We start from the raw sequence: 21563 nt of genomic DNA on the forward strand, positions 1-21563 counted from the left end.
TCAGAGTTATTCACAGAAGGACGGCTTAGTGATTGTTTAAAGGGGCAAGATAGGTAGGTGCAACATTGAAAGCCTACCCCAAAATGGGTGAGGAATCCAACCTGCAACCCAGGAGCTCTCTGAATGACCTGCAAGCAACTTGACAGCTTATACAACCTTGGGGAGGACTGAGTCTTGTACACTTGCTAAGTTTCAGGAACTTTCTCAGCCTTTGAATTGTTATTTCCTGACTCTTACTGGGCCGCTCTTTAAAGTCAGTCATTGAGGTGGCTCAGCAAGCTACCAAACCCAAGGACTGAGGATTAATCCCCTGGGGTGGGGTGGGGAAAGAGGTGAGAAAGCCAGCATTATTACTTCCTTAGTCTTCTCATCAAGATTTCCTCCAGTTGTTCAATTCTGTTATTTCAGCTGAGAGGGAATTGCTAAGCAGCGGCAGGCTACGCAGTCGGGGTCTCCACTTTGTTTTACAGCACTGGGGATCAGACCCAGGGTTTCAAGAATGCTAGGCAATCACTCTTACACTGAGCTAGCCAACATTTTATTACTTTTTGAAGTAAAAAAAGTCCCATAATGACTTGGAATTTGTCATTTTTCTACTTCAGCTTTGATCGTACAAGGGCTGACAAGCCTGCTCTACAAAGCAAAGCAATATTGAAAAAGAATAAGAATAATCTATGTTGTAAAGCAGGCAGAAACAAACATGCCCTTTTTTCCATTTAAGACAGGGTCTTGCAATGTAATCCTGGCTAATTTGGAACCCACTATATAGACTAAGCTGTTTTCAGACTCACAGATTTCCTGCTTCTGTCTCCTGGGTGATGGAACTAAAGGTCTTTGCCACCATGCTCTGCTCAAATATATGAATTTTATTAGTTTATTAAATATTATGATCTGATTACAAAGTCTTATTGCATTTATTTCTCATTTTTGTTGGGGGTTGTTTTTTGGCTGATTGATTGTTTTCTTGCTTTGTTTCGAGACAGGGTTTCTCTGTGTAGCTCTGGCTGTCCTGGAACTTGTTCTGTAGACCAGACTAGGCTAGAACTCTTAGAGATCCGCCTGTTTGTGCCTCCCAAATGTTGGGATTCAATGTGTGTGCCCACCACCACCCAGCTATAAAGTCTTATATTTGTATTCCGAAATAATACCCCACAAGGGGGGTGGGGTGGGGAAATGGGAGAGGGGGAGAGAGAAGGGAAGGATTGGGGAGAGCTTGGGGGAGTGGGAGAGTGCAGATGGAGGAAGGGCGGATATAGGAACAGGGAAGAAGATATCTTAATTAAGGGAGCCGTTTTAGGGTTGGCAAGAGACTTGGCTCTAGAGGGGATCCCAGGTGTCCACGGGGATGTCCCCAGCTAGGTCCTTGGGCAGCAGAGGACAAGGTGTCTGAACTGGTCTTGTCCCATAGTCACACTGATGGATATCTCGAATATCACCATAGAACCTTCGTCCGGCGATGGATGGAGATAGAGACAGAGACCCACATCAGAGCACTGGACTGCCTGATCTAATGGGAATTCACCAAATCCAGCTGAACTGGGACTGAATGAGCATGTGATCAAACCAGACTCTCTGAATGTGGCTGACAATGGGGGCTGACTGAGAAGCCATTGATAACGGCACTGGGACTTGTTTCTACTCTATGTACTGGCTTTTTGGGATGCTATTCTATTTGGATGCATACCTTCCTAGGCCTGGATGAAACGAGGAGGGCCTTGGACTTCCCACAGGGCAGGGTACCCTACCCTCTCTTAAGACTGGAGAGGGAGGGAGGAGGGTGAGTGGGGAAGCAGGAGGAAATGGGAGGAGGGGAGGAAGTGGAAATTTTTGAATGGAAAAAAAATAGTCAATAGCAAAAAAAAAAAGAATATACAAAAATATAATATACAAAATTTAATTATGTAAGAAAGAACTGAAAAAAGTCATAGAACTCTCTATGTAGTGGCCCACAGCTGTAATCTCAGCATAGGAAAGTCGAGGCAAGAGGACCAAGATTTCAAGGCCAGTTTCCACTACAAAGTAAGTTTGAGGCAAGTTTGGGCTCCATGAGACCTTGTCTCAAAAACAAAACACAAACAATGACTGAAAGTTCAAATAAAATGCTATAACACAGTGACATGGTTCAGGGTGTAAGGGCACTTGCCATCAATCCTGATGACCCATCTAGTTAGTGGAAGGGGAGTCAAGTTAAGTGAGCTATTCTTTGACTTCCACATGTGTGACACACAAATAAGATGCAATATATTTTAAAATATTTTCTCACACATACTAATTAGTACATAATTAACAATATTCAAAAATCCTATTATGGATGCTAGGGAAGGGCTCAGTGGTTAAGAATGCTTGCTGCTCTCAGGTGGTGCATTCAGGGGGTAGAGACAGGTGGATCTCTGTGAGTTCAAATCCAGCCCGGTCTACAGAGAGCATTCCAGGACAGATTGCAAAGCTACAGAAAAACCCTCTGGAAAAACAAACAAACAAACAAAAAGAATGCTTGTTGCTCTTTCAGAAGACCAGAGTTCAATTTCCAATACCCAAGTGTGGCAAGTCACAACTAACTGTAATGCCAATTCCAGGGTTTAGACACCCTGTTAGGGCTCCTGTGAGAGCTATACACAGGTGGTATACACGCACAGACAAATACATACTTAAATTTTTTTCTAAATCTTCAAAGATCTTATTATGGTTGTGTTCAAATAATAGCATTTGTACAGAATAGTTGAGTAACATTAAAATGCATTTCATACAAATATCAAGATTTCCATTTCTTATGTTAATATGGCCATTTTGTGTAATTATTACAGTATGGCTTGCATAGAGACACCGCTCACACCTCTACCTTTCAAAAGCCCAGCCCTCAAAAGGTCCCACTTCCTAAAGCCCTTATCTTTGGATTGGATTTTCTCCTTCACTGTAGAGGCTCCGCCCCACGTGATTGACAGAGGCCCGAATAGTTGGTGAGAAGAGTCCGGCTCTTCCGTTTCAGGTTCTCTTGGTGCCCGCAAGCCTTCCCTGCCTGCTTAGTCTTTTCCGGTCTTCGTCTGGCGTGGCAGCCCTTGACAAGCTGATTTGGATCTTTGATTCCGTCTTTGTCATGGCAACGCCCTTACTCTCCTTCCAGCCACAGTCTGTCATGGCAGCATCCAGAGCAGACACTTCCTGACCCGTCTAGCGATTTCCATGGGAGCTTCCTATTCCTAAAGCCATTCATGGTGTCCCTCAGACCTCACCGGAAGTTATTTACCGGAAGTGAGCCGGTGCTTCTGCCGGAAGCCAGCGCAGCGCTGGGAAAGATGGCGGCGGTCGGTAACGCGGTTCATTGCGGGGCCCAGCCTGGCTGGGCCCGGGACAACGGTCCTCCGCATCCTGGGCCGCGAGGGCGGTCGGTGCTGGCCGCAGGGCCAGCACTCATAGCGAGTGGCGACGAGCTGGTGGCTGCCGTGTGGCCATACCGGCGGCTGGCTCTTCTGCGGCGCCTCACCGTGCTGCCATTCGCCGGGCTGCTGTACCCAGCCTGGCTGGGCGCTGCCGTCAGCGGTTGCTGGGACTGGGGAAGCAGCTGGACCCAGATCCCCGAGGCCGCTCTGCTAGCGCTCGCCACCATCTGCCTCGCGCACGCACTCACTGTCCTGTCAGGGCATTGGTCTGTGCACGCGCACTGCGCTCTCACTTGCACCCCGGTAAGTGCGCGCGCACGACCCCGACCTGGACCAGGCACGGTGGGGCCTAGCAGGGGTTCCGGGCTGCAGCGGGCTTGAGTATCCCCAGTCCCGGCTGCAGCTTTCCAATTGCAAAGCCGGAGTCTCCAATTGCAAGAGACGCGCCCTCTGCCCCGCGTCTTAGGCCTAATTCTGACCCCGCCGTGACTCGCCATGCGACTGTTGTGTGGTCATTGTGATTCACAAGGAACACATGTAACAGACTTAGCGTAGAACCCATATGTTACTGTTTATGAATTTTGATCTTAGCTCCCATATGGCATGTTGTTCTTGAAACGGTACTATTTTCCTCCATAGTCTCCTACCTTGGTTTTTCTTTTCTTTCTCAGTTTGTATAAGACAGGGTCTCACTATGCTGCCCTGGCTCGTCTGGTACTCAAAGATATTTGCCTACCTCTGTTGCCAGCATGCTGGCATTAAAAGCCTGTGCCACCATTTCTGTCTCCTACTTTGTTTTTCTGAAGTATGAGGCTAGACCTGTAGGGTGATTCCCCTAATCTGTGTTCAGCCTCTGTCCCTTGCTAGACCCAAAGGAGCATGTAGTTCATCCTGGTGCCTAAGAGGAGCAGGAGCTAGTTTTAAATGAACAGCTTAGTCTCAATGGTGTCTGTCTATAAGGTAAGAGCGATTAATAAAATAAGGGCTAGTCAGGGTATGCAACAAGGCTGTGCAGTGACCCAAGCTCAGAATTCTAAATGCAGCGCTGCAGCGACCTCAAGGTGCTCTAGGTTGGCAGGTAACACCAGTGACCACACTACAGATCCCTCTAAATTTGAAGCCTGGGGCACGGATATCTGCTCAAGCCAGGTTCTTTTCTAATACCAGCTCTGAGCTGGTCCTCAGGAAAGGAGGAAGTGTCAAGGACTGCAGGGAAAACCAGAATACCCCCCGTAAATGCCCTTTCTGACTCTGTGCATTGAATCTTCAGTCATAAGAGAGTGCACCCCGTTGTCTCCTTCATTAACATTTATCCTGCAGAGGATCCCAAATTTCTGAGTTTGGCACTGAGGGTTAGTAGTAGAGTTGTGGAGGGAGTAGGTCTGGAACCCTCTATCCCTAGCAATCTAATTACCTTTTAGTAGCTATTTGTAGAGGAGAACTTCCTCTCCTAGGATGGAGAAGTGAATGGAAGCAGCTAAGCAGCTTTGGGGTGAGGAGGGAGGTTTCAGTTTCACTCTGTAAGGTGAGAGCCGAAGTCCCTTCCTCCAGGGTCACTGAGGGAGGCTGAGATAACCTGTAAAGTGCCTGCCTGCCTGGTGCCGGCTCCCTACATAGCACCTTGTTCTTGCCTTTGGTGTCATTTCAGCTCATCATTGTGTCTCTATTTCTGTTTTCTCTATGGTTTCAGGGCCATTCAGGCACTTGGGAGTAGCATTTCTTCAGGGTCACCACTGTGTGCCCCACCATCCCCAGTCATTGTAAGGTGGTGGAGTGTTTCTTGTGTCAGGAGAGTAGAATGGAGAAAAACATTGGAGAAAAAGATGGGCTCAGTTGTTACTGCAGAAGACAGACAACACTAAGTCACTAAGTCAAATCCCAGGAAACTTTAGATGGGGCCACCTGGGGAGGGCTCCAGAGTAGGTGACATTTAAGCAAAGGGAGTTAGCTGTCTCAGTGTGTGTGTGTGTGCTTCCCGCAAGGAAAGTGGTGTGGAGGAAGGAGGCATGCCCAACCTCTCGGCATCCCGCACATAATTCCCTCTAGGGAACCTCACAGTCAAGTTACAAAAAAAAAAAAAAAAAATCATGCTGTTTTATGTATACTTATGGTTTTATGTCACATTCATAGCTACCTTTGGCTGCATGTGCCCACAGGCTGTAGGAGGGATATGCTTGGATACCAAGGTTCTTAGCTCAGGCACAGGCAAGCCTGACTGTGCAGCGTACTAGGGAGCAGTAAGCAAGCCAGAGAGACCCAGTGTGGTGGCAAGTGTGCTGTGGCAAGTCCTGAGTCATGTGAATGGAGAGCAAACTAAGTGTTCCATATGGCTTTGAGTTCATGTTCAGAGAGTCCTAAGTGATGAGTGTGCTTGTGACCTCAGCTTTCTAATATAGGACCAGTGATCAAGTAGAATATGGCCAAGCCAGCACTAGAGGCTAGGTACATAACCATAACATTCTGTGGAGCCACTGTCCCACACTCCTCTGCCCTCTGAGGGCATGCACTTTGGGTTAAGAAGGGCTCAATAACAATCTTTGGCTTTTGACAGGAGTATGACCCCAGCAGAGCAACCTTTGTGAAGGTGGTGCCAACCCCCAACAATGGTTCCACTGAGCTGGTGGCTCTGCACCGTGACAAGGTAGGTAGGGATGCCCTGCAGGGTAACTGGAGTAGGCATTTGTGTAGTATTCCTGAGCACTGATGTCCACACCCCACCCCTAGGATGAAGATGGGCTGGAGGTGCTGTCGTTTGAATTCCAGAAGATCAAATATTCCTATGATGGCCTGGAGAAAAAGCAATTTCTCCCAGTGGCCTTCCCAGTGGGGAACACCTTCTCCTACTATCAGAGCAACAGAGGCTTCCAGGAAGACTCGGAGATCCGAGCTGCAGAGAAGAAGTTTGGGAGCAACAAGTGAGTCCACAACTTCCCCATGGACCCCTGTGCACTGCAGCCCTGCTTTGCTTCTGCTTCAGGAACCCTGGCAATAAGGCAGAGGCTCTGCTTTTAAACCAAAACTGCTAGGTAACCCACTCTGCTCTAGTTTCCCCCAAACTTGTCTGCTAATAGGGCCTTGGAGGACCAGGAGCCTCTGCTTTGTGCTTGTGAGACCTTGATTAGAGGGTTGTCCTGTCTTGAGTGACCATTCTGACCATTTCTGAGTATCTATTTTGTGACTCTTGTAATCCCCCTCTTGATGTGTGTGGTAGTGGGTGGGTGTGCATGTGCGTGCAAATATATTTGAGGCTGGAGGCCAGCTTTAGTTATCCCAGGAACCATCCACCTTGTTTTTTAAGACAGGGTCAATTGGAGCTCACTAAATAGCAACATCAGCAATTCTCCTGTCTCTACCTCCTTAGTGCTGTGATTATAAGATCATGCTGCTACACTTGGTTTTTTACACACAGTCTGGAACTTGAACTTAGGTCCTCAGATTTATAAGGCAAGCACTTTATCAAATAAGCTGTGTCCTTGGCCTGCCCCCTCAACAAACGTGGAATTAGATTTTATTTATTTTTCCCTTGTCAGGCTTTCTCCTTGTAGCCCTGGCTGTCCTAAAACTCAGTCTGTAGACCAGGCTGGCCTCTGCCTCCCATGTGCTGGAATTCAAGGTGTATGCACCACTGCCCAGCATGAAACTAGATTCTACCTTGCAATTTCTGTTCAACTATTTATGCTCATATGCATCTCAACACATTAAAAATGGTGATGACACACCTTCAGTGGGGTTGGAGTACAGCTCAGTGGTTGAGTGCTTGCCTAATGAGCTAGACTGGATTCCACCTCCAACCCTGCAGAAAGAAAACCTCCTTGATACTGTGTAGGATGATAGATACTCCATGCAGACTTTCTTCTTTAATCTTTTACTAAAATTAAGGTGCTGGTAAGCATCTAGGGGAGGACAGTGCAAAACTGGGTACCAAACACCATCATTTGGCATCAGAGCCTCCATGGTGTCCACCATGACAAAGTGCTTAATCAGCAAACCTGTAGAGGTCTTAGGAGATTGTTTTTCCTCCTGTGGTGCTGTTCATGGAACCTGGTGCGTAGCATGTGCTAGACAGGATCTCTCCATTGAACTGTCCACCCTAGCTGTCCACCCTAGCTGTTGCTACCCTAGCTGTCCTCCCTAGCTGTCCACTCTAGCTACTACACCCTTAGCTGTCCATGAGGTTCCTTCACAGTTCAGTTGCTTTTTAGGAAATGTAAATATTACCAATGTTACCATATCCAGTACTAAGTTAGAAGAATCATTCGGTGGTCTGTGCGACCCTAGTGTTGTCCACATTAATGGCCTGGGACATATTTTTATGCTGTCACTCTGCATGTTTTTGTTTTTAATCTGTGGGATTGTTCTTTAGCTTCTACTTCTCAAATCCCACCGTGTCTAGGGAAGTCTGTGAGTACCCTTGCATTTTGAGAGCTGAGCAAAGGAAACCCGAGTCAGATTGGGTGATCACATGTTGCTATAGGAGACACCATAGGTACAAGCAGGTTGAACCCTAGGACTTATTTAGGAAAATATTACAAAGTCTCAAGGCCAGTAAGATGGTACCAAGCCTGACAACCTGAGTCTGATCCCAGGACCCATACGGTGTAAGGAGAGAAGAAACTTCTGTAAGTTGTCCTCTGACTGCCAAACACGCACTGTATCACGTGCGTACCACCCCTCTTTATACAAAAGAGAAACATAAAATTTTTTTTAAGGACCATGCATTGTGGTATACATCTTTAATCCCAGTACTTAGGAGGCAAAAAACATTGGATTTCTGAGTTCCAGGCCATAGTGGGAACCTGTTTCCAAAAAAAGAAGAAGAAATGGAAGAGGGTGGGGAATCTCAGTTCCAGGGGTAGAGACTAGAGTTCTAACATGTACAACATCCACAGTTCCATCCCTACTAGCATATATACTAATCATGGTGGCACACTCTTGTCATTCCAGCACTCAGAAGGTGGAGGCAGGGATGTCAGTTTAGACCGCCTCCTTGGTCCTATAAGGAGCTTGAAGGCAGCTTAGGATACATGAGAACCCATCTCAGAAAAGGAACATCCAGTTTCCGTGGAGATCAGGCTCTGTCACCAGGGTTCCCCTTCTCCCAGCATCCTGCCCTGCTGCCTGTGTCACTGACCAGATATTCTTATCTTGCTCTGGGGTGGATAGCATTGGGAAGAGCCTGTCACAGGGTTCAGCAGAGCAAGGGGCTCAGTGGGTAAGGACAGCACATTGTCAGCCAGTCTGCACTTGGCTAGTGAGCAAGCAAGGAGTTGTGAGCACAGCCTCTGCGTTGGGTAGCCTATATCTTTGGAAACCTGCAGAGGTTCCCAGTTGGAGGTGACAGGGCCAGGGTCTCCCCTGCTTCAGCCTCATTCAGCAATTTGACAAGTATGGTCTCTTGCAGGGCCGAGATGGTGGTACCTGACTTCTCTGAGCTTTTCAAGGAAAGAGCCACAGCCCCTTTCTTCGTGTTTCAGGTAACAACTCTGTCCCTTGCACCAGTTCCTGCTTTGGGGCTGTTTCAGCCAGAGTGAGCCTGGCTGCCCTTGCAAACCCCAGAGTCTCTTCCTGCCCTCAAGGATTATTGGTGTTTGCCAGGATTTCTGGGTACAGGACAGTTGGGCAAGGCTGACAGGCTGCTGCCTCACAGGTGTTCTGTGTGGGGCTCTGGTGCCTGGATGAGTATTGGTACTACAGTGTCTTCACTTTGTCCATGCTGGTGGCTTTTGAGGCTTCCCTAGTGCAGCAGCAGATGAAGAACATGGCAGAGATCCGCAAGATGGGCAACAAGCCCCACATGATCCAGGTGTGACTGATGGAATAGGTGGGAGGAATGGGTGGATGGTAGCCCTGCCCAGCCCTGGGTAAGCACCATTCATAGTCTATGTTGACACACTTCCCCTATTTATACTTCCAGGTCTACCGCAGCCGAAAGTGGAGGCCTGTCGCCAGTGATGAGATTGTTCCTGGGGACATTGTGTCCATTGGTGAGGCAGGGTTTCTCTCCCTCCAGACAGAAACCCTTGCCTTAGACTGTGGCTGACCCTCCTGCCCACATGTTGCAGGCCGATCCCCCCAGGAGAACCTGGTACCATGTGATGTGCTGCTGCTGCGGGGCCGCTGCATTGTGGACGAGGCAATGCTCACAGGGGAATCAGTGCCACAAATGAAGGTGATGGGTGGGATCCATAGTTCCTTAACCAGGGCAGGAGAGGCAGGTGGGCTGGATTCACTTCCACAGATTTGGGTGAGCCAGGTGGAGAGAACCAGGATATCCAGTCAGGATGGGCATAGAGAATCCAAGAGGATTCTCTGTATCTGTGAGGTGGTCTAATGCAGATCACAGGGCACTAACTCCACAAGTCCTGTAGCGAGAAAGAACCAGCCAAGGAGCCCGGATGGAAAGGATTTGCTGATTTTGGTAGGGGTGTCCTCGTGGGAATCAGGCAAGGCCTTGGGGGCCAGATGCATACAGAGATGCAGCCTACTAATGCCTCAGCCCCAGAAGGCTGTCATCCGGTTCTGATGTTTCCTTTCTCAGGAGCCGATTGAAGACCTGAGCCCAGACCATGTCCTAGACCTGCAGGCCGATGCCCGGCTACATGTCATCTTTGGGGGCACCAAGGTGGTACAGCACATCCCCCCACAGAAGGCAACCTCTGGCCTGAAGTGTAGGTGCCTTGAGGGTGTCCTGGAGGTCCTGCACCTATTGTAGCATGAAGGGTGTTAATGACACGTGCCTCTGCTTGTCTCCTCAGCGGTTGACAATGGATGTGTGGCCTATGTCCTGAGGACTGGATTCAACACTTCCCAGGTATGGTCTTTGATCACATCTAGGAAGGCCCAAAGTGTATGATGGATCCTTCCAGAACATTCACTCTTTAAAGCTAATGCAGACCTTACCATCCTAGTGCTGGCTTGCTTTCCCTGGCCAAACATAACAGTGGGTATGCTCAAAGATGTATCACAAATAATAAACACCCAGAGACAGATATTGGGATTCAAGTTGAAGATCAGAAAAGCAAAACAGCCAAGCCAGTAGAGAAGTCTTACCTCTGCTAAGGCTGAACGACTGCAGACTGAGCCCAGAACCTCTATCTCCTCCAGTCTTGTATTCCCCTTTAGTGCTGGGACTAAAGGGGTGTGGCTCTTAGTTTTGGGATTAAAGGCATGAGCCACCACCGCCTGGATCTGTTTCTGCATTGATCTCATGTAGCCCAGGGTGGCCTTGAACTCACAGGGATCCATCTGCATCTGTCTTCCAAATCCTGGGATTAAAGGTGTGTGATACTGCCTGTCCTTTAGTAGCTTAGTTTTACCTTCTGATCTTCAGGCAAGTCTTATTTATTAAGATATAAATAAAATATTATACAAGGTAGTCTGGCTGTTACCATCCAAGAGAGGGATGTTAAGTGAGGTGCTCTGGTAAATCCTTCTCGATTCTGCCTGGAGGGGTGTTGAAAGCCTAACTTCTTCCTTTGCAATCCACACGCACACAGACTCACACACCCCATGGCCCTGTGGCTGGCATCCTTAACTCTCGTTGGAAATCTAACTGGGACTCTAGTCTGCCTGCTTCATGGTCTGACATGAGCATCGCTGTTTCCTAGAAAGAGAAGCCAGCCTCAGTGCTCTCAGGGAGGGGAGGCCACTGTCCCCTGTAGACCTCCCAAGAAAGACTGTTCCCCCTGCCCCCATCCCCATCCCTATCCCTGCAGGGCAAGCTGCTGCGTACAATTCTCTTTGGGGTAAAGAGGGTGACTGCGAACAATCTGGAGACCTTCATCTTCATCCTCTTCCTCCTGGTGTTTGCCATTGCTGCAGCTGCGTATGTGTGGATTGAAGGTAAGGACACTGACAGCCACTGTTCCACACCCCCATCCCTGCCCCAGGCTACCAGGTCGTGTTTCCACAGGAACCAAGGACCCCAGCCGGAACCGCTACAAACTCTTTCTTGAGTGTACCCTGATCCTCACCTCGGTTGTACCCCCTGAACTGCCCATTGAGCTGTCTCTGGCTGTCAACACCTCCCTCATTGCTCTAGCCAAGCTCTGTGAGTACTGAGTGTTTGGTGGGGTGTGGTACAGAACAGGCAGAAGACTGGAGAGACCCCCTGACTCCAGGTCCCATCCCCCACTCCTAGACATGTATTGCACTGAGCCTTTCCGGATCCCCTTTGCTGGCAAGGTCGAAGTATGCTGCTTTGACAAGACAGGTACCTTGACCAGTGACAGCCTGGTGGTGCGTGGTGTGGCAGGGCTGAGGTAAGCATAAAGGGACTCGCCCACCCTATCCCACCCTATCCCACCCTATCCCACCCCACCTCACCTCACCTCACCCCACCCCACCCCACCTCCAGCAAACAGAACCAAACTTGACCTGAGCCTCCACTGAAGCCCTGGTTCTGAGGTTCTATTACAGAGGTTCTACGTGGATATCAGTATTAGTGGTGTCAGGGGTAGGAAATTTGATTCGGGCCAAGAAGAGCCAGCACAGGCCTGGTGCCTCATTTGTTGGGACCTCAGGAATCATCCTTGAGGCTGGTAGTCTCAGATGGACCACTTCATCACCAGGGTCTCCTTAGTGACCATCACACTGAGTACTGACAACTCAGAGGGGTGGTCCCTGGGAACACTCACTAGAGATTTCCCTGGCAGAGGTGCAACTCACACACCCTCCTCCACCGTGTGACCAACTGTTCTTTTGCAGAGATGGGAAAGAGGTGACCCCAGTGTCCAGCATTCCCATAGAAACACACCGTGCCCTGGCCTCTTGCCACTCACTCATGCAGCTGGATGATGGCACCCTAGTGGGTGACCCCCTGGAGAAAGCCATGCTGACAGCTGTGGACTGGACACTGACCAAAGGTGAGGGGCTAGCATCCAAGGCCTAGCATGGGTGGCCTCTTTGTCCTGGGCAGGCTAGCCCATGATGGTAACATTCTTCCAGGCTAGTGTCAGGCTGGCCTCACATTGGTATCTTTATGGGTCAGTGTCCTGTCTTCCATGGCTGATGTGCCTGCTGTGACCAGCAGGGTTTTGGGAATGCTGGGGTGGGAAAGTTGGGGCAGAGTATAGGGGGGCTTGGCTACCTCTCCGGAGCAAAGCCCCTCAGGACCCGTACTTATTTGTTTCCAGATGAGAAAGTTTTCCCCCGAAGTATTAAAGCTCAGGGGCTGAAAATTCACCAGCGCTTTCATTTTGCCAGTGCCCTAAAGCGAATGTCCGTGCTCGCCTCCTATGAGAAGCTCGGCTCCACTGACCTCTGCTACATCGCGGCTGTGAAGGGGGCCCCTGAAACCCTGCACTCCATGGTGAGCCGGCCCCAGCCCTGGGTGAAGGGATAGGCAGGGAACAGGCAGTGACATGTCCCCTGTGTTTTGTGCAGTTTTCCCAGTGCCCAGCTGACTACCACCACATCCACACTGAGATCTCTCGGGAAGGAGCCCGTGTCCTGGCTCTGGGGTACAAGGAGCTAGGCCATCTCACACACCAGCAGGTGAGGGCCAGCCACACTCACAGCCCCTACTACCCTGCCACATCAATGGGAGTGGGTGCAATGGGAGTGGGTGCAATTTTATGTTGTCTTCTCTGCTCTGGAATGTGCTAGGCACCTTCTTGGGGAAAGCCAAAAGGCATCTCAGATTCCACCATTCTTGTCCCAACTACCTGGTGGTCAGAAGGCCTTAGTGGGTCTCTACCCCTCCTTTTTTTTCCCTCCATCCATCTCTGCCCTTCTTTGCCACCTCTAACAGCCGTTTGACCTGCTTCTTGGTCCTGACCTAGTCTGCTTACTGCCTACAGCCAAACATCCCTGTAGAACATAATGTCAGCCCACAGCCCTGACGATGGAGACCTACTCAAGCCAGGACTCAAAGCTTCTGTCCTCCTCCATTATGCTTGGCTTGCTTCTGGGTCTGGAGAGCCCTCTTTCTCCCAAGCCTGGCCCCCTGGTCCTGTCTACCCTGACTCTCTGCCGCATGCCTTCACTCCTATTTTACTGTATCTTCTGGGATTTTTAATACCCGCCTTCCCTGCTACTTTTTGGCTTTCATGATGGTGGTCGCCTTGTGCAGTCCCACTTTTGAACTGAGCCACAGAGTGCTCTATGATGTCTCCCAGTCCACAATCATGAGTTATAGACACAGTTGGGTCTAGACCCCATCATCATTAGCTGGACCTCACTTGGCACCTGCCTCGCCTCTCCCCTCCTGACTTAGACATTTCTCTTCTTAGGGGACTGGGCCTCTCCTCTTCCATCACACACACACAGTGGCTCTAGTTGCTGAGGCATTTGTTACCTGCTTCCCTGCCTGGGTTCCTCACTCTGGGAGATTTGAAGAGGCTAGTGGGAAGGATAGATGGTGAAGGTATACTGCATCTGTCTACAGGCCCGGGAGGTCAAGCGGGAGGCACTGGAGTGCAGCCTCAAGTTCGTGGGCTTCATTGTGGTCTCCTGTCCACTCAAGGCTGACTCAAAGGCTGTGATCCGAGAGATCCAGAACGCATCCCACCGGGTATGAGCAAAACGAGAAGTTGGAGCAGGGACAGGGGCCTGGGACTGGCAGCAGAGAACTGACAGCTTTAGTTGTCAACAGTGAGGAGACCACAGGTTTTAAGCTGGGTGTAGATATGGCTGGTAGAGGATGCTCTGTAACATGGCCTCTCTTAAAACCTTCTTTACCTCCTCAGACTGTGTGTGACTAAGAAGGAGACAGAAGCTGGAGGGAAGGGATCTGGAGGCCATGCCTGTCCTCATGTACAGTCTCAGACAGAGGCAGAAAACACAACTGGTCCCCAGTGAATCATCATAGGTCATGGCGTATCTACTTGCCTTTTCCTTTACTAAAATGTTCTCTGTATAAGCAGGTACCAGGCCCTGAGCATGGACAGCCAAGAGCTAATTCTTAATTTGTGTTTTAAGTAAAGGCAATAAACTAAATGTGGTGACATGCCCATCACCCTAGCAGTAAGGAGGCAGAGGTCAGCGGGTCAATGTGAGTATAACTTCAATATGTTCTACATAGTGAGTCCAAAGCCAGCCAGGCCTTCATAGTGAGACCTTGTCCCAAAAAGCAAAAAGTAGGATTCGAGAGTTGGCTCAGCAGTTAGGAGAACATGGTGCTCAGTCATGAGTACCAGAATTTGAATCCTGACAACACACAATAACTGTAACTACAACTTGGGAGATCTGACATCTCTCCTGACGTCATATCCAAAGGCACACACACCCATTCCTATAAACATATAGTAAAAAGTGAATTACTTTAAGAAGAAGCAGTGCATTGGGGCTGAAGTGTGACTCAGCGTGTGCTTAGTATGTGAGCAGCCCTAGTGCCAGCTCAGCACTAGGACTATGGTGTCCAATGAACTGCTACAGCCCTGCCATTTGGATAGCACATCCTGGGTTGTAGGCTGTGCTGTCCCAGAAAGGTTATGGCCTTTTCTATCATACTTTTAGTAGGAACTGTAAAGCCAAGGTAAGAATTCCCCCCAGCAAGTCTTCCCTGCTAAGCCCTGTCCCCTGTCCTCTATTCCCCTAGGTGGTCATGATCACAGGGGACAACCCACTCACTGCCTGCCATGTGGCTCAGGAGCTGCACTTCATTGATAAAGCCCACACGCTCATCCTGCATCCTCCTTCGGAGAAAGGTGAGGCTGGGTAGCTGGGGCCCTAGTTTAGGACCAGTGCCTTACCGTTATTTACTGCTGATTCCAACTGATGTCTGCCCCACTATGAGGAGGCCTCTGACATTAAGGCCTTTGAATATGAAGGCCAAGAGAGATAGGTAGTGGGGTGTATGGGTGTGTGGTATAAGGGCATTCACTGGTTCCTGAGCCTGCCATGTTTGTTTACAACAGACTTCATATACACTACCAGACAGAGGCACTTTTTCCTCATCTTTGCCCACCTTGGGCTGGCAGGTTACTCCTGTGCCATTGCCCAGGGGTTGCTAGGTCCCCAATACCTGATAAGGGCACCAGTTGCCCAACATTGAAGGTGGTAGATCCTGGGTAAAAGTCATGGCGTGTTTCTAGCACATATGTCTGCCCTACCCTGCACTGCAAGCAGCTTCTATGCACATTGAAGGGAGGAGGTGAACTGCTAAGCTGGCTCTTGGCATCTTGCTTGTAAGCAAGGAGGCTGGGCCTCAAAAGTAAGTTCACTTAGTTATGTGTGGAGGGTGCGCTCTTGTCAGCCCAGCACGTGAGGCAGGAAGATTGCTGTTAGTTCCAGGCGAGCCTGGGCTACATGGTAACTTTCAGGCCAGTTTTTTCGTACATATCTTCTGAAACCAGGCTTTAGAACCCTTCCTGAGTAAGCAAGTAAACCCACTTCTTGCTTGGGTCACTTAATGTTACTTAGTGCAGGACCTATATGAGGAGCAACAGGTAGCCCAATGCAGGATAACAGAATAGAAGGTGGTAGATATACCCAGCTAGGAAGGCTTCTAGAACCTTCCCATTGCTTCTCAAAGAGCTTAGTCATCACTCTCAACTGTTGGTCCCAGCTCTCCCTCCATTCCAGCCCTGTATGCTATGTTCTTGGACCTGAGGGTTGTGGCAGGTGATCCTAAAGCGATGGCCATAGCTGTTATTTTACATGCAGGTCAAGCAGGTGACTAAACCTCCCTCTCACACAGTCTTGGGTGGGAAGTCGGTGCTGGGTGTACTGATGAGCCACCCTACCCCAACCTACTCCTGGATCTGAGCTGCAGAAGTAAAAGTGGGTCCTGTGGGGCTTAGCGTGGGAGGGATCCTAGGTACAAGAGGGCTGGAGTTCAGGTTGGTAGTGGAGAGATCTGTTAGATGAGGGATCAATGTCGTAACTTCCTGAGGGAAAAAAAGGTGGCTTGACTTCTGAGACCAGACCTCCTGTGTTTGCATCTAGCCCCATCATGCAGCTATTAGAACAAGGCTTAGATTCCTCAGTACTCTTGAGGGTCCTCTGAGTGTTCTTTGTGAAATGCTCAGACCAGGATCAGGTTCTGGGTGAGGCTGTGGTCTTGGTCCTGGAGTCCCAACCCTTACTGTAGTTGTGACCCACAGGCCGGCCGTGTGAGTGGCGCTCCATTGATAGCACCATCGTGTTGCCTCTGACCCTGGGTTCCCCCAAGGCACTGGCCATGGAGCACGCACTATGCCTCACAGGTGATGGCTTGGCTCACCTGCAGGCTGTGGACCCCCAGCAGCTGCTCCACCTCATCCCTCATGTGCAGGTGTTTGCCCGTGTGGCTCCCAAGCAGAAGGTATGTGCTGGATCCTGGAGTTGGGCACTGGGAACTTTGGGGATGGCTGCAGCCCCATTTACTTCATGTCTACCATGCAGGAATTTGTCATCACCAGCCTGAAAGAGCTGGGCTATGTGACCCTCATGTGTGGAGATGGCACCAATGACGTGGGCGCACTGAAGCATGCTGATGTGGGTGAGCTCCAGCAGCTGGGAGCTGCGTCTCCATCACTAGAGTAGGGACTTCTCACCTGGCCCTGTTGCTCAAAGACAATCAGGGGTATTTGATTCTTAACATAGAAGCTGGGTGGCTCTGTGGTAGAGGTCTTTATATGTACAAAGTCCTGGACTTTATCCCAAACACTGAAAAAAGAAGTAATTTTGATTAATAACTTCCCTGGGCAGTGGTGCTCATCCAGGCAGAGCTCAAAAGAATCGGGTTCAAGTTCAAGGCTAGCCTGGTTACATGGAACCGTGTCTTTTAAAAAGAAATCTTGATGAGGCTATAAGGTCAGGGAAGGATACAGGCACAAGGACCAGAGGATAGAAGCAAAGAGGTAGTTGGGGGCATTGTGTGAATCCCATAACCAGGCATGATTGCCACAGGCCATTGACATTGTCGACAAATGTGACAACCCTGGACTGCAGATGTTGAGCTTTGGTCTTCGTTCTTTTTCATCTGGCCTGCATCGTCTGAGTTCTCACCCTCAAAGATTTTTCTCTCAAGTGATAAGTTTCTTTGGAGACCATCAGTTTTCAGTTGCTCATTTTAGGTTCTGATGGGATTTGTATGCTCATTTGAGCCTGGATCTTGCTGTGTTACATGGCCTGGAACTCAAGATCCTGCTATCTCCGCCTCCAGAAGGGTGGGGTCCCAGCTAGGCCTGTACCAACATGGTTCTGACACATCTGAATTGGTGTGTTCTCCATTTGATTTCTTGTGGCCTCTCCTTTTTTCCTCCCCCCCCCCCCCATAACAAATATTCACATTGTCTCTTTACAAACTGAAAGTAATGCTTTTTAAAAAATTTGGTTCTGGGCCGGGCAGTGGTGGCGAACGCCTTTAATCCCAGCACACAAGGGACAGAGACAGGCGGATCTCTGTGAGTTCGAGGCCAACCTGGTCTATAAGAGCTAGTTCCAGGACAGGGTCCAAAGCTACAGAGAAACCTTGTCTTTTAAAAAAAAAAAAAAAATTGGTTCTGGCTGGGCAGTAGTGGCTCACATGTTTAATCCTAGCATTCAGGAGGCAGAGGTAGGCAAATCTCTGAGTTCAAGGCCAGCCTGTTCTAAAAATGAGTTCCAGGACAGCCACAACTACACAGAGAAACCCTGTCGAGGAAAAAAAAAGTTCTAGATTGAACTTGGGCATTTGAGCATGGGTAGGCAGGTATTCAGCCACTGAGCTACATCCTCACTCTTGCTTTCTTTTTTCATACCCAGTTTTAAAATACATTGATTAGTATTGTGTGATGTATGTTCATGCTGGTGAGGCGCATGCCTGCTACCACATAGCTATAAAAGTCAGAAGATAGCCTTGTGGAGTTGGTTCTCTTCACATTCACACGAATGCCAGGCACATGTGGGAAGTGCTTTTATCTGCCAAGCCATTCTCCAGCAAAACAAGGAGGCCAGTCTCTGAGGGCACCATAGGGCAGTCAGGTGAAATGGAGAATCTTGGAACTGGTGGGATGAGCAATAGCTCTGCAACTGGACACTGGTCCCTGCCCATTCCATCACTCCTTCCCAATACCTTATCAGGTGTAGCACTCTTGGCCAATGCCCCTGAAAGGATTGTAGAACGGCGACGGCGGCCAAGGGACAGCCCAGTCCTGAGCAACAGCGGCCCCAGAGTCTCCTCCAAAGCCAAACAGAGGTCAGCACTCCTGTCCCCTGAGGAGCCACCAACCTCCAACAGGGTGAGTATTCAGGTTGGAAATGCCCATAACCCTTGCTAGCCAAAGCTGACCCCTGCTGCTCACCCCACAGGACCGCCTGAGCCAGGTGCTGCGGGACCTGGAGGATGAGAGCACCCCCATTGTGAAGCTGGGGGATGCCAGCATTGCAGCACCCTTCACTTCCAAGCTGTCCTCCATCCAATGCAGTGAGTCCTCAGCACCTAGCTCTGCCCCTGCCTGGAGCCATGCTCACCCAGCACCCTGCCCACTCATGCCCTGCTTCCCCACAGTCTGCCACGTCATCAAGCAGGGCCGTTGCACTTTGGTGACGACGCTGCAGATGTTCAAGATCCTGGCCCTCAATGCTCTCATCCTGGCATATAGCCAAAGTGTCCTCTACCTAGAGGGTGTCAAGTTCAGCGACTTCCAGGCTACTCTGCAGGGGCTGCTGCTGGCCGGCTGCTTCCTCTTCATCTCCCGCTCCAAGGTGGGCCCTGGACCGCCTAGGGCTGGCCACAGTGCATTTCAAGAACTCTTGGAATTTTTATCCCAAGTTACAGACAGAGACCTAGAGCCCAAAGGCAGGACTGTCCCTTAGACTGCATAGAACATGCACACAGTGGCAGGCCTGGCTGGCTGCCAGTGATGATATCACTTAGGGTATATTGCTGTCTGTGAGCTTGGGGTTCAGGCAGGTCACAGTCCCCAGGGCAAAGGAAGTGATAAATGAGAGCAAGCAGAGAACTGACAGTGCTGTGAAGGGGGAAAAGTGTGTCACAGGCTTCAGGGACAGCCACAGAGGCCTCCTGAGGAAAGGGCGCTGCCACAACCAGTAGTCTACTACGCTGGTCACTGATGTGGCAAAATAAAGGTCCCAGTGGCCAGAGGGTGTATGTGTCAACTTCCCATCAAGGTGAAGAAAGGCTGCACAGGGCAACTTGAAACAAAAGGTCTGTCTTGGCTTAGTCTTCTAGACGTTTCAAGCCATATTTAGAGCTACTCACTTAACAGCAGCTAAAAGAGAAAGGTCTGGGATTATCCCCAAGGCCACACTCCCGTCGTGCTGACCCAATCTTTCATCAGTCCAGGCTTAGGTCAGAGCCTTTGGGATTAATCACTTTGCAAGTCCTCTCATGTTCCCCAAGTCTTCTGAAGACATTTCAGTTCCCTCCTTAATAGGGTGGGAAGCTAGCAAACTGGACTAGGCATACCCATAGGCACCAGGCTCTGCCTTCTGTTTTGGGGGTAGAGAGTAAATCTGTTTCCTAACAGACCTCCATTGCTACCATGGAGTACAGATGATTTTGGGCATAGGCAGCCCCAAGATCAGGATGAAACAAGATGCCTGAGGAGGCAGCAGTGTCATCTCACTACCTGTTGAATGAGTAAGCTGGCTCTGACTGTCAGTCCTGCCCCACAGCCTCTCAAGACTCTGTCCCGAGAGCGGCCCCTGCCCAACATCTTCAACCTATACACCATCCTCACAGTGATGCTGCAGTTCTCTGTTCACTTTTTGAGCCTCGTCTATCTCTACCGTGAGGCCCAGGCACGCAGCCCTGAGAAGTAAGTGGTTCCAGGAGGAGAGGAGGGAGGGACAGCTGGCCAGGCCCTGGCTCTGTGTCAGGGCAGCAGGAAGCCACAGAGAGTGCCTGAGCAGAAGAGGGGTACTGACACCCACATGCCCCTGCAGGCAGGAACGGTTTGTAGACCTATACAAGGAGTTTGAGCCAAGCCTGGTCAACAGCACTGTGTACATCATGGCCATGGCCATGCAGATGGCTACCTTTGCCATCAACTATAAGGTGAGGCCCCACATACCTACCCACTCCCACCTGGCCTGCCCCCCATCCTTAGCCCTCCCTAAGCAGCTGTTTTTTCATTACAGGGTCCACCGTTCATGGAGAGCCTGCCTGAGAACAAACCCCTGGTATGGAGTCTGGCAGTGTCACTACTGGCCATCATTGGCTTGCTCCTTGGTTCCTCACCAGACTTCAACAGCCAGTTTGGCCTCGTGGACATCCCTGTGGAGGTGAGTGACCCTGAGCAGTGGCCACTGGCTCAGCCCAGTCCTTCCCAGCCACTGGCCCAGCTCACCTGCCTCCTCCTTGACAGTTCAAGCTGATCATTGGCCAAGTCCTGGCCCTGGACTTCTGCCTGGCACTCCTGGCTGACCGTGTCCTACAGTTCTTTTTGGGGACTCCGAAGCTGAAAGTGCCTTCCTGAGACGATGGTGCTGGTATTCACTGCCTACCCTGGCTGCCGCTGGACAGGAGCACTGCCCCCCATTGCTCCAGGAGGAAACACTGCTCCATCTCCACAGTGAGGCAGCCCCGCCTTGACCTTGGAAGACTGAGCTGGGACCCTTGTGTGCAACCACTGGCCAGGCTAGTGGGAGCAGCCCTGGCTAGCGCCTTTGGGAAATAAATCAGCGTCTGCAATTTTGTGAAGCCGCCTCCAATTGTCTGTGCCACACAGGGCCTCTGGGAATTGAGGAGCCAGTGGTCACCAAAGAAGGGCCTGCCATCACCACAAGCCCAGGGAGGAGAGTGACACCCTCTGTTGGCATTCGGCACTTTGCAGGCCAAGCCTGGAACTGGTGACCTCAGGTTTTCTAGTGTAGTGCCCATCCTGGATTTGTGGGGCTTTTCTAACATGTCAGGCCCTGGGAGAGGCAACAGTGTGCCTTCCTCAGTGCTGCAGCAGATCCCACTCTGGGTCCTTGCCACCATCTCCTATTCCACTGCCTGGGGCCCTAATCCCCCCACTGGATAGTCTCCTTACTTTCAAAGGAAAACACGTGCAGGTAGGGGGACTCCTGAGCCTAGATGAGTTCTTGGAGGCCCCAGTGCAAGGTGTTTGTGTCCCTGCCTGCCCCTAAGACCTGACTACACCTCAAGAGCCTGACCCAACCAAACATTTAATCCCAACACTCACCTGGCCGAGGCAGGGGGATTCTTGAGTTTGAGACTAATCCCGGTTTACAAGCGGAATTTCTACCAGCTAGGCCAAATAGTGAGATGTGTCTCTGCCCTCTCACCCGCCCCTCTCTCCTGCCTCAACA

General features: G+C 50.3%; 1 protein-coding gene across 2 annotated transcripts; it reads left to right on the top strand.

The window, feature by feature from the left end:
* The first annotated feature begins 3270 nt into the window (after window positions 1-3270).
* Window positions 3271-20949, top strand: Atp13a1 (ATPase 13A1). Of its 2 annotated transcripts, XM_048427154.3 has the most exons (26): window positions 3272-3680; window positions 5929-6018; window positions 6102-6292; window positions 8779-8851; window positions 9025-9180; window positions 9292-9361; window positions 9440-9546; window positions 9916-10045; window positions 10133-10188; window positions 11093-11219; window positions 11290-11427; window positions 11518-11638; window positions 12084-12241; window positions 12512-12687; window positions 12762-12872; window positions 13765-13890; window positions 14917-15025; window positions 16424-16623; window positions 16704-16800; window positions 18366-18523; window positions 18594-18708; window positions 18793-18989; window positions 19923-20065; window positions 20193-20304; window positions 20388-20531; window positions 20615-20949. In XM_048427154.3, exons 1-26 carry the CDS (start codon window positions 3294-3296, stop codon window positions 20723-20725), a joined length of 3603 nt encoding a protein of 1200 aa, XP_048283111.2. In that variant the 5' UTR covers window positions 3272-3293; the 3' UTR covers window positions 20726-20949. The 2 variants fall into 2 exon arrangements, with proteins under 2 accessions (XP_085536658.1, XP_048283111.2); XM_085680532.2 differs by lacking the exon at window positions 13765-13890 and having other exon boundaries at window positions 3271-3680.
* The last annotated feature ends 614 nt before the right edge of the window (window positions 20950-21563 follow it).

This window comes from Myodes glareolus, chromosome 23 (genome assembly GCF_982192425.1).
Source record: "Myodes glareolus chromosome 23, mMyoGla1.1, whole genome shotgun sequence".
Lineage (NCBI taxonomy): Eukaryota > Metazoa > Chordata > Mammalia > Rodentia > Cricetidae > Myodes > Myodes glareolus.